The sequence below is a fragment of the Chrysochloris asiatica genome, unplaced genomic scaffold (assembly GCF_000296735.1).
Source record: "Chrysochloris asiatica unplaced genomic scaffold, ChrAsi1.0 scaffold00252, whole genome shotgun sequence".
NCBI lineage: Eukaryota > Metazoa > Chordata > Mammalia > Afrosoricida > Chrysochloridae > Chrysochloris > Chrysochloris asiatica.
In genome coordinates, this window is record NW_006408770.1 from 872,952 (window position 1) to 887,794 (window position 14,843).

The 14,843-nt window shown below is 37.5% G+C and overlaps 1 protein-coding gene across 3 annotated transcripts in view; it reads right to left on the minus strand.

Moving 5' to 3' along the window:
- ABCB7 (ATP-binding cassette, sub-family B (MDR/TAP), member 7) overlaps nt 1-14,843 on the minus strand; it is a 182,522-nt gene that overhangs the window by 53,173 nt on the left and 114,506 nt on the right. For 2 of the 3 annotated variants that reach the window (XM_006873729.1, XM_006873728.1), the window contains 2 exons: nt 13,172-13,291; nt 133-265 (listed from right to left, as the gene is read on the minus strand). In XM_006873729.1, coding sequence (XP_006873791.1) covers nt 133-265; nt 13,172-13,291 — 253 coding nt within the window. The remainder of the gene's footprint in view (nt 1-132; nt 266-13,171; nt 13,292-14,843) is intronic. The other variant, XM_006873730.1, reaches the window with a different exon arrangement.

Here is a 14,843-nt window from a genome sequence, read left to right on the forward strand (position 1 = left end):
ACAAGTTATATGAATTGTTGAATGTGAAACTGGTGATGTGCCCTGTAAACTTTCACTCAATCCACAATAAAAACCTTAAATTAAAAAAAAAAAGAAAGTCAACAAGTGCAGACATATTAAAATCATACATACAACCAATCAAAACCGCTGTTGCCATGGTTGCAACTGTATTCGGTGCATCATTCAGGTTCAGCATATTTCCCGAGATCTGGTTGAGGCTGTCTACAGCATATTTAAACATGAAGGGAACCACAATATTCATGGCCTAAAAACATAAAAATAGCAATTAATCATCATAGCAAAATATTTATGAAAGTACAAGTATTTAAATTAATATTTGTACTAATACTTAGATATTAATATCCATTTTCTGATATTGAAATGCTTCTCCTAATTTATACAGATACAATCTTTGGCAATGAGAAAGCTGTCACTTCAGAATTCTTACATCATTTGTTGTTGTTAAGTGCCATCAAGTAAGTTCTGACTCATAGTGACTTGGCTGTAAATCTTTGCTGGAGCAATAAACCTCTTCTTGAACCATCAGCCTTTTAGTTAGCTTTACAATGTTATCCTTTATTATACTGACAGTCATTTAAATACTTGCACATTATGTGGATTAATCAAATGTTCCTAATTTCATCAAATCACCCCTAGCCTCTCAAAAATGCTCTCTCTACTATATGAAATATGATACTGTAGTTATTTGTATCATATATGAAATCTAATACTACAGTTATTTATATGTGTTTTCCTTTCCTAGTAGATCCCTTGAGGATCTTTTCGCACCATACATGCGAAAGTGAAATGCTTTGCATATAGTAGGTATTCAATAAATATATGTTGATTTATTTATTCTACTGAATAATTATAAAATTAATAATAAGGAGCTCAAAAGACGGTTAAGCGGACTTCCATTTTCCAGTCTGATATGACAAAAGTTTGGAAGTCATCATTACCTCTTCATAACTAAAAAAAAATTCTGAAGACAGTGAAAATCAACAGCAGAAAACTAGTCTTAGGACACATTGGCAAGACAGGCAGATACCAAGGCTTTGACTCACAACTTCTCCTGACCTGGTTAACTTCCAGTTCACCGTAACTTTAAAAATTCAGGTCTATTCTGGTGCCAATTCCACAGGCATGATGACTGAACCAAGAAGTAGATAGAAGCCCTGACAAATTCTTACATATCCATTAGGAAGGGATCTAATTTGTACCCCAGAGACTATCTGTAATGCTATTAGGAAGTGGATTTAGATTAGTTGTAAATGTATATTGCAAACTCAAGAGCAATCACTTAAAATCATATAAACCTTTATTAACAAAATATATCAAAATGTGAAACTAGGTCTATACACTTCTAAAGGTGGTGTATTCATCTCTCTAATCCTTTTCTAAAGAATTGTGTACGTTTTGATCTACACCACATCAAAAATGTCAGTTTTGACATCTTGGAGAAACTCAAATCTTGTTCATTTGAGTTTGAGGAATAAAAAGAAGTCTGAAGAGTCAAGATCCAGGATGGAGGGTAAAGTATCCCAGTAAAATTCTAGCAGGACAGCTCTTGCTATACTCAAAGAATGAACAAGGACAATGACATGATGGGGGTGTGGGGGGAGGAAGGCTTGGTACAACTTACTGGACTTTTTTCTCACCAATTCAGTTTTCAATTTTTTTTTAAACTTTATAATTAACCCTTGTGATCATCCGTTCTCTTTGAGTAAATGTATCAATATTCTGAGTGAACTCTGCCTTCAATTTAACTGGCCCATTAAAACCCCTTGGAAGCCACTGTTTTGGCGAGACATTTAACAAGACTAAGAAAATGTATTATTGAGAAAATATGTTTGCAGCCATACACTGATCACACAGACAGACATGTTGAAACATTTTTTGTTTGGGATAAACCTGTATGTGTACAAACTGGAAACATAATAGCAGTATTTTTTGACTTATGATTGTCAAACCAAGAGGGCAGAAAAACAATGGAAGACAAAAAAAAAAAAAAAAAGAAAAAAAAAAAAAAAAAGAAAAAGAAAAAGGAGGTAGCAAAAAGAAAACAATTCAATAATCACTTCATACGTCAATAGTCTAAATGTTGTTGCTGAGACACAATTTCCTATTTACTGCCCTTTTTCTTTTATTGCCTTCCATTCTTTTTCTGCATTCTTGGTATTAGTTAATCCTTTGACAATGGTAAGTAAAAAAATATTGCTACTATGGTTTATTGGTCCTCACCACTAGACCAATAAACATCCATATAAATGGAGAAAAGACTGAAGTTGTCACAAAGACTTCATTTTGCTTGGATCAACCATCAACACTCATGGAAGCAGCAGTCAAGAAATCAAATGACATACTGCATTAGGCAAATCTGCTGCACAAGACCTCTTTAAAGTATTCAAGAGCAAAGATATGTCAGTCTGAGGACTAAAGTACTCCTGACTTGAGCCATGACCTTTTCAGTAACATTATGTATGATGGTGGTGGTGGTTATGTGCTGTAGAGTTGGTTCCGACTCATAGCGACTCTGTACAGGGTTTCTGAGGCTGTAAATCTTTACGGGAACAGAAAGTCTCATCTTTCTCCTGAGGAACAGCTGGTAGTTTTGAACTGCTGATTTTGTGGTTCACAGCCCGATTCGTATATGCATGTGAAAGCTGGACAGTAAATAAGGAAGACCATAGAAGAATTGATGCATTTGAGTTATGGTATTGCTGTTGTTGCTAAGTGCCATCGAGTCAGTTCCATCTCATAGCAACCCTATATAGGGTTTCTGAGGAACAGCTGGTGAGTTTGAACTGCTAGCCTTGCAATTCAAACAGCTTTGCAGTTGGTGCATTAACCCATAGCACCACACCAGGACTCCGAGTTTTTTAGGAGGAGAATATTGAAAGTACCATGAACTGCCTAAAGAACAAACAAATCTGTGTTGGAAGAATTACAGCCAGAATGCTTCTTGGAAGCCAGGATGGCCAAACTTATTATCTCATACTTCAGACATATTATTAGGAGAGATGAGTCACTGGAGAAAGATACCATGTTTAGTAAAGTGGAGGGTCAGAGAAAAAGAGGAAAATCCCCAACGAGATGGATTAGCACGGTAGCTAATAAACATAACAACAATTGTGAGGTTGGCACAACACACATGCCTCTACTGACAAATGGTGGCTGAGCATTAGGTACGCTGGTCGGGATCTGAAATTGGGTCTCCTGCCTGGAAGATGAGAATTCTGCCACTAAACTACCATTGCCTCCATAAAGAAGACATGTTACTGTTGGTAAGTGCTGTCCAGTCAGTTCCGACCCATAGGTATTCTGTGTACGGATTCTGAGGTTCAGCTGGTGGCTTTGAACTGTCGACCTTGTGATTCATAATCCAGTGCTGATCCTACAGCACCATACTGGGAGTCCATAAATAAGATAAGGAAATGGATTTTTTTTTTTTTCTTTTTTAGGTTCCTACAACTGCTGTGGAGTCCTGGTGTGGCACTGCACTGTCTATATAAACCATTGGCAGTTCAAATCCACCAGCCACTCGTCAGAAAACCTAGACAGGCCTGCTATGAGTCAGAAGGACTCGATGGTATTTAACAACACAGCTGCTGGCATAAACTACCACAAACCAGGTAGCTTAAAACAATGGAATTTTAACCTTTCACAGTTCTGTAGGATGAAGCATGAAATTAAGGTGTCAAGGGAGTCACATTTTCCCTGAAGGATCTAAGGAAGAAATCTGTGCTATGTCTTTCTCTTAGCTCTTGGTGTTGCTGGCAATTCTCAGCATCCCTTGGCTTATAGATGCATCACTCAAATCACTGCTTCCTCATCACATCACATCCTTGTTTGTGTCTTATTCTCTTGTTATTAGGGCAGAATTAATATTAGATTTGGGGGTCCATCTTACTCCAGTCATACAATTACTTAATTATATTTGAAAAGACTATATTTCCAAATAAGTTCATTTTTTGAGGTTCTAGGAAGGACATGAATTGGGTGGTGGTGAGGAGCTATGATTCAACCAAGCACAACAAATTAGCATATGAAAAGATATTCAACATCATATCAATAAGGAATTCCAAATTAAAGCAAAGAGTTATGACTAAACCTCTATTGTTGTTATTGTTGTCATGTGCCGTGGAGTTGGTTCCGACTCCTAGCGACCCTGTACAGGGTTTCCAAGGCTGTAAATCTTTACAGGAGCAGAAAGCCTCATTTTCCTCCTGCGGAACAGCTGGTAATTTCAAACTGCTATCTTGCAGTTCACAGCCTGATTCATAAACACTAAGCTACCTGGCTAAAACCCAAAACACTGACACCACCAAATGCCGGTGGAACAAAAAACTCTCAGTACTAGTGGGAAAGCAAAATGGCAAAGCCAATTTGGAAGAAAGTTTGGTTTCTGGGGGATGGGGAGGTGGGGTATAGAAGAATTTAGGTTTAGGACTACAGCTAAGGTCTAGGCTAGGCCTAGGACTTCATTAAGCATTAACTTTACATTAGGATTAGGGTTAGTATTAGTGTTAGGGGTTTGGTCTAGTTTTAGGGCTACAGTTAAGTTTATTTTGTTTAATTTCCTTGAAACCTATTTGATTTCCTCTTCATTTGGAAGTTCTGTAACTACACTATTCCCTTTATTTCACGGGTTTTTGTTGTTGCAAACTGGTGTCTCTGGTTCCCTATTTTCACTCTTGTTTTACTTTGAATACTTGAGTATCTGGGTTGAGTTCTAAATGAATTTGTCATGTATGTCAGTCTCAGGATGTTGTCTACTGTTGTTAGTTCTCTGTATAAAGAACTCCCTTTAATATTTTTTGTAAGGTTGGTCTGGTTTTTCCAAATTATTTTAATTCTGTTTATCTGGAAATGTTATAATTTCACCATCATATTTTATGGATAATTCTGCTGGGTTAGCATTTTTTTTCTTTTAAGTGTTTTATATATTTGATCTCACTGTCTACTTACCTACAAGGTTTCTATTGAAATTCAGAGTTTAGTCTTACTCTCTTTTATAGGTAATTTTTTGTTTACCCCACGTTGCTCTCAGGATTATTGTCCTGTCTTTGGTTTTAAAAAACTGTATGTATTGGTGTTTTTTGTTTTGTGCCTACGTTGTTTGGAGTTTGCTCAACTTCTTCAATGCATGTCTTCTTACCTTTCATGATATTAGGGAATTTTCTTCCAACAAATCTTTGACAATTTTCTGTGTTTTTTAGTTTCTTCTTGTTCTGGAATTCCAATCACACGTAGTTATTCCTCTTGTGTCCCACATAAATCTTAGGCTTTCTTCATATTTTTAAAATTTTTCCTCTAGAAGATGAATACTAAGAGATTTGTCTTCAAGTTTACTACTGATTCAATTCTACTTCTTTGCCTTTTTAATGAATTACCTCTTTCTGAAGTTCCTGTTTCTATAGTTTCCAATTTTTATTTATTTTGTCAAATTGCACTTGTAGTGTTTTCCTGAATTCTTATAAAGTTTTGCCCACGTTCTCAATTTCATCTGTAAATTTCTAAATGTTCCTCTTAATTTGTTGAAGGTATCTAAACATCATTATTTCAAATCCCTTATCAAATAGCTTCCATACCACTTCTGGTATTATATTTTTTTAATCTGTATTTTGGTCACTTGCTTGAGTCACTCTGCCTTGTTTCTTTCTGTAAGCTGAAATAGTCTGTTGCCTATACTACATTGTGGTAGTATTGTATTTAATTGATTATATGTTGGTGTGTTTTCAGGCACTCCACCTGTCTCCTAGTGGATGTGATAGAGACTGTAAATGTGTACTCAGTTCTCTGGTTGCTGTTTGTATAGCACAGTTCAGGATGGGTTCACATACCTCTAGACTCAGGGGTGGTACACCTGGTATCCAACCCAGGGCAGAGATGAGGCTGTGCAAGAAGGGTGTTACTGGTCACTGGATGGACAAGGGTGGGGACTAGCCATGCCCCTAGCTACCAGAAGAGCATGAGGAACAAAAGAGAATGGTACCTGCTTCACCGACAACCTTAAATGTGCTCCTATGCCTCAGGCTGCTGCAAAAGCTCAAGATGGTGGCACACTGCAAGCCAGGCAACAGCTCACGTGTCTGTCTCTTTTGCCATTCCTGTTCAGCTCCTTCCAGTCAGCACTCAACCCACCTCTTTATCCTATCCTCTGAAGCTCAGGGTTCCAGGATCATCATCTGTATCTATTTTACTTGACCTTCAGTGTTCTTCTTACAGAGGGCCCACTTAGAATTACGAAAGTTGGGCAAATTTTTACCAAGCTAGATAATAAGTCTTATCATATAATCCAGCAATGGTATTCCAAAGTATTCATCCAAATCAACTGAAAGTTTATGTCCATACCAACAAAAACCTACACACAAATGTTCATAGCATCTTTCATCAAAATTGTCAACAAAATAGAAACCATCAAGATTTTCCTTATTAGCTGAATGGATAAACAAATTCCATGAAAAGAAAGACATGGAGGAACTTAAATTGCATAATGTTAAATAAAAGCATCCAGTCTAAAAAGGTGGCATGATTCAAACTATGTAACATTCTAGGAAAAGCAAATCTATAGATACAGTACAAAGATCTGTATTTCTCAGATCTATAGATACAGTACAAAGATCTGTATTTCTCAGTGACTCAGTGACTCAAGAGAGAGTTATTGGAGTTGGTTCTGACTTATAGTGCCACTATATACAACAGAACAAAACACTGCTTTTTCTTGCACCATCTTTAAAATGGTATATATGTTTGAGCCCATTTTTTGCAGTCAATTAGTCAATCCATCTTGTTGAGGGTCTTTTTTTTTTTTTTTTTTCCCACTGACCCTCTATACCAAACATAATGCTCTTTTTCAGGGATTGGTCCTTCAAGAGAGGGACAAATGGGCTGAATAAAGAGGATTTTTTACCCAGTGGTGAAACTGTATTTCATGATACTGTAATTGTAGATATATAACATTATGTATTGGAGTCCTGGCGTGACACTGTGGGTTAATGCGCTGGACTGCAAAGTCAGTTTGAACTGCAAGGTCAGTGGCTCAAGCTCACCAGCCACTCCTTGGAAATCCTATACAGTGTGGCTATGGGTCTGCGGCACTAAACAACAACATTATGTATTACAAAAATCCATAGAACTGTATAATTAAGAATAAACTTTAATATAAACCATGAACTTTAGTTAATAATAATGTATCAATATTGTTTCATTGACTGCAACATATGTACCAAATTAATGCAAGATGTTGGAATAGGAGAAACTGTAGGAGGTTGGAGAAGAGGCACCTGGGAACTCTGTACTTTCTACCCTATTTGTTTGAAACCGTAAAACAGCTTTGAAAAAAATCAAATCTATTATATAGTCTTCAAAAATTATAGAGTATAAATCATACCTTTCAACTTTATTAAAGGATTTAAGTTGTATTGTTTCATTTTAAAAAGTTGTTCGATTATCAAAGTGATGCAAAACATACATATATTTAATGAAGGTGCTGATAATAGTTTAGGGCAAGATAGTAGTTACTGGAAAATACCAGCCCTTCTATGCAGCCTTTCCTAAATATTTAATCATTACCACTACCAAAGAACTTGATTCATATCTCCCTTTGGGGATTTTCTTTGTTTGATATCCATGAGGGCAAAACCCATATTTCCTTTTTTGTATCTCAACCTGCCTAGCTCAACGGCTATTTTCCAGTACATACACAATAAAGATTTGTCCAATGCATATAACATTACCCTTTTATATACAGATACAGTTATAGAAATAAAATGGCATTGATTGTATTTTTACAAAACACACAACCTTGAAATTATTTCTTAATTTAAAGTTTATTTTCATTTCTAACAGACTGTTGACAGTACCTTGATACTTTAATTTTCTTTGCCCTCAGATTCTCTGTAAAACTAAGGGGTTTCAAGATGGTGTTGACTTAAAAACATGGATATACTTTTAAAATAATGAAATTAACATCTATCTTATAAAATCAGATTTCAGTAAAAATGTTTTATAATCTCCTTAAATGCTGTCACAGCTGTACATAAAATATTAGTAGAAAGGTTGAATAATAATAATTAAAAACCTTTAGACAATCTCAATATCCACAGACTAATGATGATGCAATATGAGTAGGATATATGTACGTGTGGATCGTAACAAAAGACAATGCGTAAGATTTGTGCAGATTTGAGGAATGAAGTAACATGTCCTCTCTCTTCACAAATTTTGTTGTTGTTGTTGGGTGCCATCAAATTGGTTCTGATTCATAAAGAACTCATGCACAACAGAAGGAAACACTGCCCAGTCTTGAGTCATCCAATTACATTTAAGCCCATTGTTGCTACGGCAATGCCAATCCATCTCTTTGGGAGTCTTTCTCTTTTTCGCTGACCCTCCACTTTACCAAGCACCATGTCCTTCTCCAGGGACTGGTTCTCTTCCTGATAATATATCCAAAGTATGGGAGACAAAGTCACAATCTGCACCTCAAAGGGAACATTCTGGCTGAACATCTTCCAACACAGATTTTTGTTTTTCTGGCAGTCTATGATAATTTCAATATTTTCCTCCATCATAATTCAAATGCATCCATTCTGAGGAAGTCCTTATTCATTGTCCAACTTTCACATGCATATGAGGCAACTGAAAATACCATGGCTTGTGTCAGATGCACCTTAGTCCTCTAACTGATATCTATGTTCTTTAAAACATAAAAAAAGTATTTTGCAGATTTATTTACCCAATGCAGTGTCATTTACCTAATGCAATGTCCTGAGTGTTAATTGTGGATCCAAACAAAATGAAGCCTTTGGTAACTTCAATCTTTTCTCCACTTATCATGATACCATTTATTGGTCCAGTGAAGATTTACTCTCTTTACATTGAGATACAATCCATACTGAAGGCTGTTTGATCTTCAAGTTCTCTACACTTCAAGCAAGCAAGTTTGTATCATCTGCATATTTCAGATACAACCCATATGCACACCTTTCTTGATTTAAAACCATTGTGTTGTTTTTGTTGTTAAGTGCCCTCGAGTTGGTTCCAACCCATAATAACCCTGTATAGAGTTTCCAAGGAATGGCTGGTGAGTTTGAACCTCCGACTTTGCAATCAGCAGGCCAATGCTTATCCTACAGTGTCACACCAAGACTCTAAGAACCGGTAGAGTTCTTCAATTTTCGGGGGGTGGGGTGGGTATTTTAGTGGTAGGTGTGTAAGTTTGAATAACAGTAATATTAGTTGTTCTTTCTTTTAGGCATATGGATATTATCCTAACACAGACAGCATTGTTATTGTACGTCAAGATAGATCTTGAAATGCTCTTTTTGACGATGAATGTGACAACATTTCTCTTCAATTTGTCATTCCTGTCATAATAAACCATGATTATCTGATTCAAAATTGCCAGAATCTGTCCATTTCGGTTCACTAATACCTAAGATATCTATCTTTATGTTTTCCATCTCATTTTTTATAACTTCCAATATTCCTAGATTCATACTTCATAATTCCATGTTACAATTATTAATGGATGTTTGCAACTGTTTCTCCTCATTTTGAATTGTGTCTCATCAGTAAATGAAAGTCTTGGAAGATTTACTCTATCTATGTTATTATGGTCAATTCTAATTTTAGGAAGCAGCTCTCCCAGTTCGTATTCTGAGTGCCTTCCAACCTGAATGCTCACCTTCTAGCATTCTATGTGATAATGTGATAATGTTGTGCTACTATTCATAAAGTTTTCATTGGCTACCCATTTAGAAGTGGTGTGCCTCTCCTTTTTCCTAGTCTGTCTTAGTCTGGAAGTTCTGCTGAAACCTGTCCACCATGGGTGACTGTTGGTATTTTTAAATACCAGTGGCACAGCTTCCAGCATCACAGCAACACAGAAGCCACTACAATATGGCAAACTGACAGACCGCACAATACAGTTTATTTGTCAACTCTTTGGTAGAAACAACAACTTTTTAAGATCAAAACAGCATCAAAAGGTAAGTAAGTAAGGCATACTTACCTTTTGTAAGCCTTGTATGTTAAGCATGAAATTTCTCTCTTCTATCTTTCCTTCACCTCACCTATGTCTCTCAGACTTACTTAGTTACAAAACTACAGTGCTAAGACAACTATGTGGCATTTATAGCTGAGAAGGTTCTTGAACCTTGCCAATAAAATTCCTAGAAGTATGTGTAGGAGGGTGGTAAGACCAGAGTATAAAGGGGCCCTAAAGCAAAGCAATTAGCAGGGTTGACAGAAAAAAGTCAAAGTAATTAAAAAAAGGATAATAATCCATCTTTTCACACAATTGTAAACTGAAGCCTACAACACTGCTATAAAATTGATCGTGAACAGTTTTTAAAGATTTGGCAGACTGAGCACTTTCAAACTGAAAATAGTACAGAAGCTGAAAAAACAGTGTTGGGAATGGTTAAATGCTAATATTATGCTCTATAATCTTAATGTTATTCTATGGTCTGGTTCATGTATAGTATCTGTTTTTCTATATGCTCTGAAAGTACTAACACAAGCACTCATCATAACATCTGCCAATTTCTTCCTTTTTCAGATTCAAAGACATCAAGCATTCTTTCTTAGTACTGTATTTTCTATACTAATTTCTGTGGTTACTTGAAATTATTTTTAAGTGCCTTTGAGTTGTTTCCAACCCATAGCGACCTTGTATAGGGTTTCCAAGGAGCAACTAGTGAGCTTGAATCGCCGACCTTGCAATTCAAACTGACTTTGCAGTCCAGTGCATTAACCCATAGTGCCACAATTAGTTCACATGAACTTTGTACAGTACTTTCCATTATATGGGCCCTCAGTATTTGTTGACTAAAGGGACAATTATTAACCTTCTGGTGTGGCGCCATAGGATACGCACTGATCCTCAATGTCGGTTTGAATCACAAGATCGGCAATTCAAACTTACAAGTTGCTCCTTGGAAACCCTATACAGGGTTGCTGAGTGGGAATCCTGTCGACTGCACTTAACAACAACGACAAAAATATTTCCGCCATTAAGGAAGTTAGCATAGATCTAGATTTCATACCTTGATAATGGCCTATCACCAAGTAACAGAAATCTGTATTTTGACAATAATCCTAATACAAATATCATTATTAAAAACTTCTCTGTTTAGTTAGCTTAACTGTTGTTGTTGTTAAGGGCCGTTGACTCGGTTCTGACCCATAGCAACCCTGCATAGGGTTTCCAAGGAGTGACTGGTGAGCTTGAACCGCCAACCCTGCAGTTCAAATGGCTTTGCAGTCTGACAATTAACCCACAATGCCACACCAGAACTCCATGTTCTAATGAGCTTTTCAATGTTAAAGGATGTCCAGAAAGTAATTAAGTCTTAAATTTTTTAGTAAGATACTTCAGGTTCAGCTAATAAAGGAACAAAGGCTAAATTGCTAATTCTACCTTATATAGAAACTTTGAATTATCTTTATACTTAAATAAAAGGCAATTCAGCAACTTGAACTACACTAATAATGAACATAAGAATTTTTTAAAATTCAGCATTAGTCAACAAAATTACAATCATAATATTGTTCTATTTAGCTTATAAACAAATAGAACAAAGTAAGGATTCTTGATTTTCTGCTCAGTAACTTAAGTACTCTCCCAGGTAATCATCATATTCATTGGGAAGAGTTCCAACAGACCCCGTAGACGAAAAAGGAAACAAAAAAAATTTATGAAGTCTAACTGTGAATTAAAGAGCTCTGGTAGCGTAGTGGTTACGAATCATGCTGCTAATCTCACAGTCAGCAGTTTGAAAATACCAGCTGTTCTGTGGGAGAAAGATGAGGCTTTCTGCTCCCGTAAAGATTTACAGCCTCAGAAACCCTGTTCGGGGTCGCTATGAGTCGGAACCAACTCCACGGCACATAACAACAACTGTGAATTATTTTCATTTCACTCTTACCTTTTTAGTCATTCCTTTATTTTCTCTCTTATTTACTTTATTTCCCTACAAGAATACACGAATCAAAGCTTCTGTCCTTAGTAGTTTTCTAATTCTGCTCTTTCCCTCAGCTGACTCACAAATTCATATTGCTTAAACTATCACCTTTAATCAGGCTAGTCCTGGGCTGCTTCCTAAACTTGCTTTGCATTTTGTATTACCAGTTAAATATATGGATGCTCCATTCTACTTGCATCTCAGACTTCACATGTCCAAAACCAAAATCTTCATCTTCCCAAACATGATCTCTTGACTTACTGTCCTACTTTCATTAATGGCAATATCATTCTCATCTTTGGCATCATCTTAGAATTCCTTCCTTGCTATTTGTGTTATAGGCCGTCGAGTCAGTTCTAACTTATAGCAACTCATTATTCCTTTACTTCTGCAAAAAATGGCACCAAACATTCCTACCACAGCCCTCTTTACTCAGCTAAGGTGATATTCATTGCAATGGCCACACAGAACTCAGGCACCGTAGTTATGGGACTCATTAGGGAGTTAATGTTGTTGTTGTCGGTTTCGACTCATAGAGACCCTGTACAGGGTTTCCAAGGCTGTAAATCTTTACGGGAGCAGAAAGCCTAATCTTTCTCCTGTGGAACAGCTGGTAGTTTTGAACTGCTGACCTTGTGGTTCGCAGCCTGATTCATAACCACTATGCTACCAGAGCTCATTAGGGAGTTAATAGTAGGTTGCAATTCAGGGTCTGAAATTTTCAGGGCACATTTCTTCTAGTCAGGACATTCTCTATTCAGCTATACCTGCAGGGAGGCCTTCTGTGGTCCTCAGCCCTTGACCTGGCTTTTGCTCTGCTCAAGCAATGTTACAAAGCTCTTTTAAAGCTCCTGATAAATGCTTAAAGGGCACTTTATCCCACCAAAAGCCTCAGGATAAATGCATTTGGATCTAGCTCCATGGGTCAGCAAATCTAGCTCCCCTAAACTCACCTTAGTTATAACCAAATATCTTGTACCTTACATGGGCTCCAGCAATGCATACCATTATGTTGAGGCTGCTAGAAACTTGATGCACAGAAAAATTGAACATTACCATGTACTTTTCATTGATAGAATAATATGATTATGTAAACAAAATGTGTTCTAAAAAATGACAACATTCCCCCAAACATAACTTATAGCACTCTATTATTTCTTAGTTATAACAACAAGCAATCCATAAATTTCTCCTATTACCTTTGCGCCTCCCAAAAATCCCAGGGAAATGGCAACTCTAGCTCGCAGATCAGGTCTGTCTTTGGGCCAAACATAAGAAAGCATTGCTTTTATGATTTTCCGAGAATCAACATCTTTTAACTGTAGAAAAAAAAAGCAAAGCAGTGAACAACATGTCATTTCAGATGTAGCCATACTTAAATATGAAATTATATAAATAATTTGATATATGAAAACATTACAAACAGAACTTTTAATCTCAAGCTAAGATTTGTATCTTTCAAACAAAAATTATTTTGTAGAAAAATTAACATATTTACTAACTTTTAAAATAGCTAATCATTTATATTGTTGTTGTTGTTATGTGCCTTGGAGTCAGTTCTGACTCATAGCGACCCTACACAGGGTTTCCGAGGCTGTAAATCTTTACGGGAGCAGACTGCCTCATCTTTCTCCTGTGGAACCACTGTTAGTTTCGAACTGCTGACCTTGTGGCTCGCAGCCCGATTTGTAACCACTATGCTACCAGAGCAATAAATCATTTATATTATAGAGATACAAAAGCAAATGGAAGAAATGAAGAGATAAAAAAGTTGAACAGAAACTTTCAAAGGGAAGTTCTAGAAGACAAAACATTATAATGAGATGTATAATAACCTGAAGCATATATACAAAACCAACAGCCAACATTACTCTCAATGGAGAGAAACTGAAAAGCCTTCCCTCTGTGAACAGGAACCAGAAAAGGATGCCCTTTGGCACTACATCTATTCAATACTGTGTTTGAAGTCTTAGACAGCGCTATAACACAAGATGATAGAGAAATTAAAGGCATTCAAATTGGCAAAGAGGAAGTAAAACCCTTTCTATTTGCAGATGGTATGATCCTATACATACAAAACCCCAAAGACTCAGTAAAAAAGCAACTAGAGTGACGCGGCCCTTCCCTGAACAGGCAACCCAGGTAGGGAAGTCTCCGGGGAAAAGGGGCAGAATCACACATACGCAACCTCTGTCTAGCAGACAGACAGCCTTTGAACAAACATAAGATCTTATATTTCAACAGTCTGAACTCATTTCTTTGAAAGATCAAATTGTTGACGAAGTACAGGCATTTTAAGCTTTTGCCTGCCTGCACACGGCTCCCGCTTCCGCGCCCACACCAGCAAGTGCCTCTGCCCACTGCAGACACTGGAATGCAGGCTAGAGCAACTGCACTTAGGAGGCTGAATTTCTAGAGAAAAGTATAACAAAGCTGAACAAATAGAGAGGGATATCGGCATGGATATCAGGAAAATTGGGGTACCCAAGGTGCAGAGAGACTGAGAGAGGCATTCTTTATGTCATCAAATACGGACACTGCCTCCCTCCAGCCATTACCCCAGCCCTCTACAGCCCCAGCCTAGACCAGTCCACTGCCAAGCCATCGAGGCTCAGGAACACCCAAGGCACAAGGCCGCCCACTGAGGCCAAGGCTCTCCCAAGGCCCAGACACTACCACTGAGGTCAAGGCCTGCCCTGAGGCCCAACCTGCCCACAGACTGGTCACAAAGGCCCAGGCCCAACCAAGGCTTAAATCACATACCCGCCGCAGCCGAGGTCCAGTGCCTCCAAGGCCAACCTGCCAAGCAGCCAGGTCACTGAGGCCCAGTGTCCCTGAGACCCAACCCGCTCGCCCGAGGCCCAAACCACT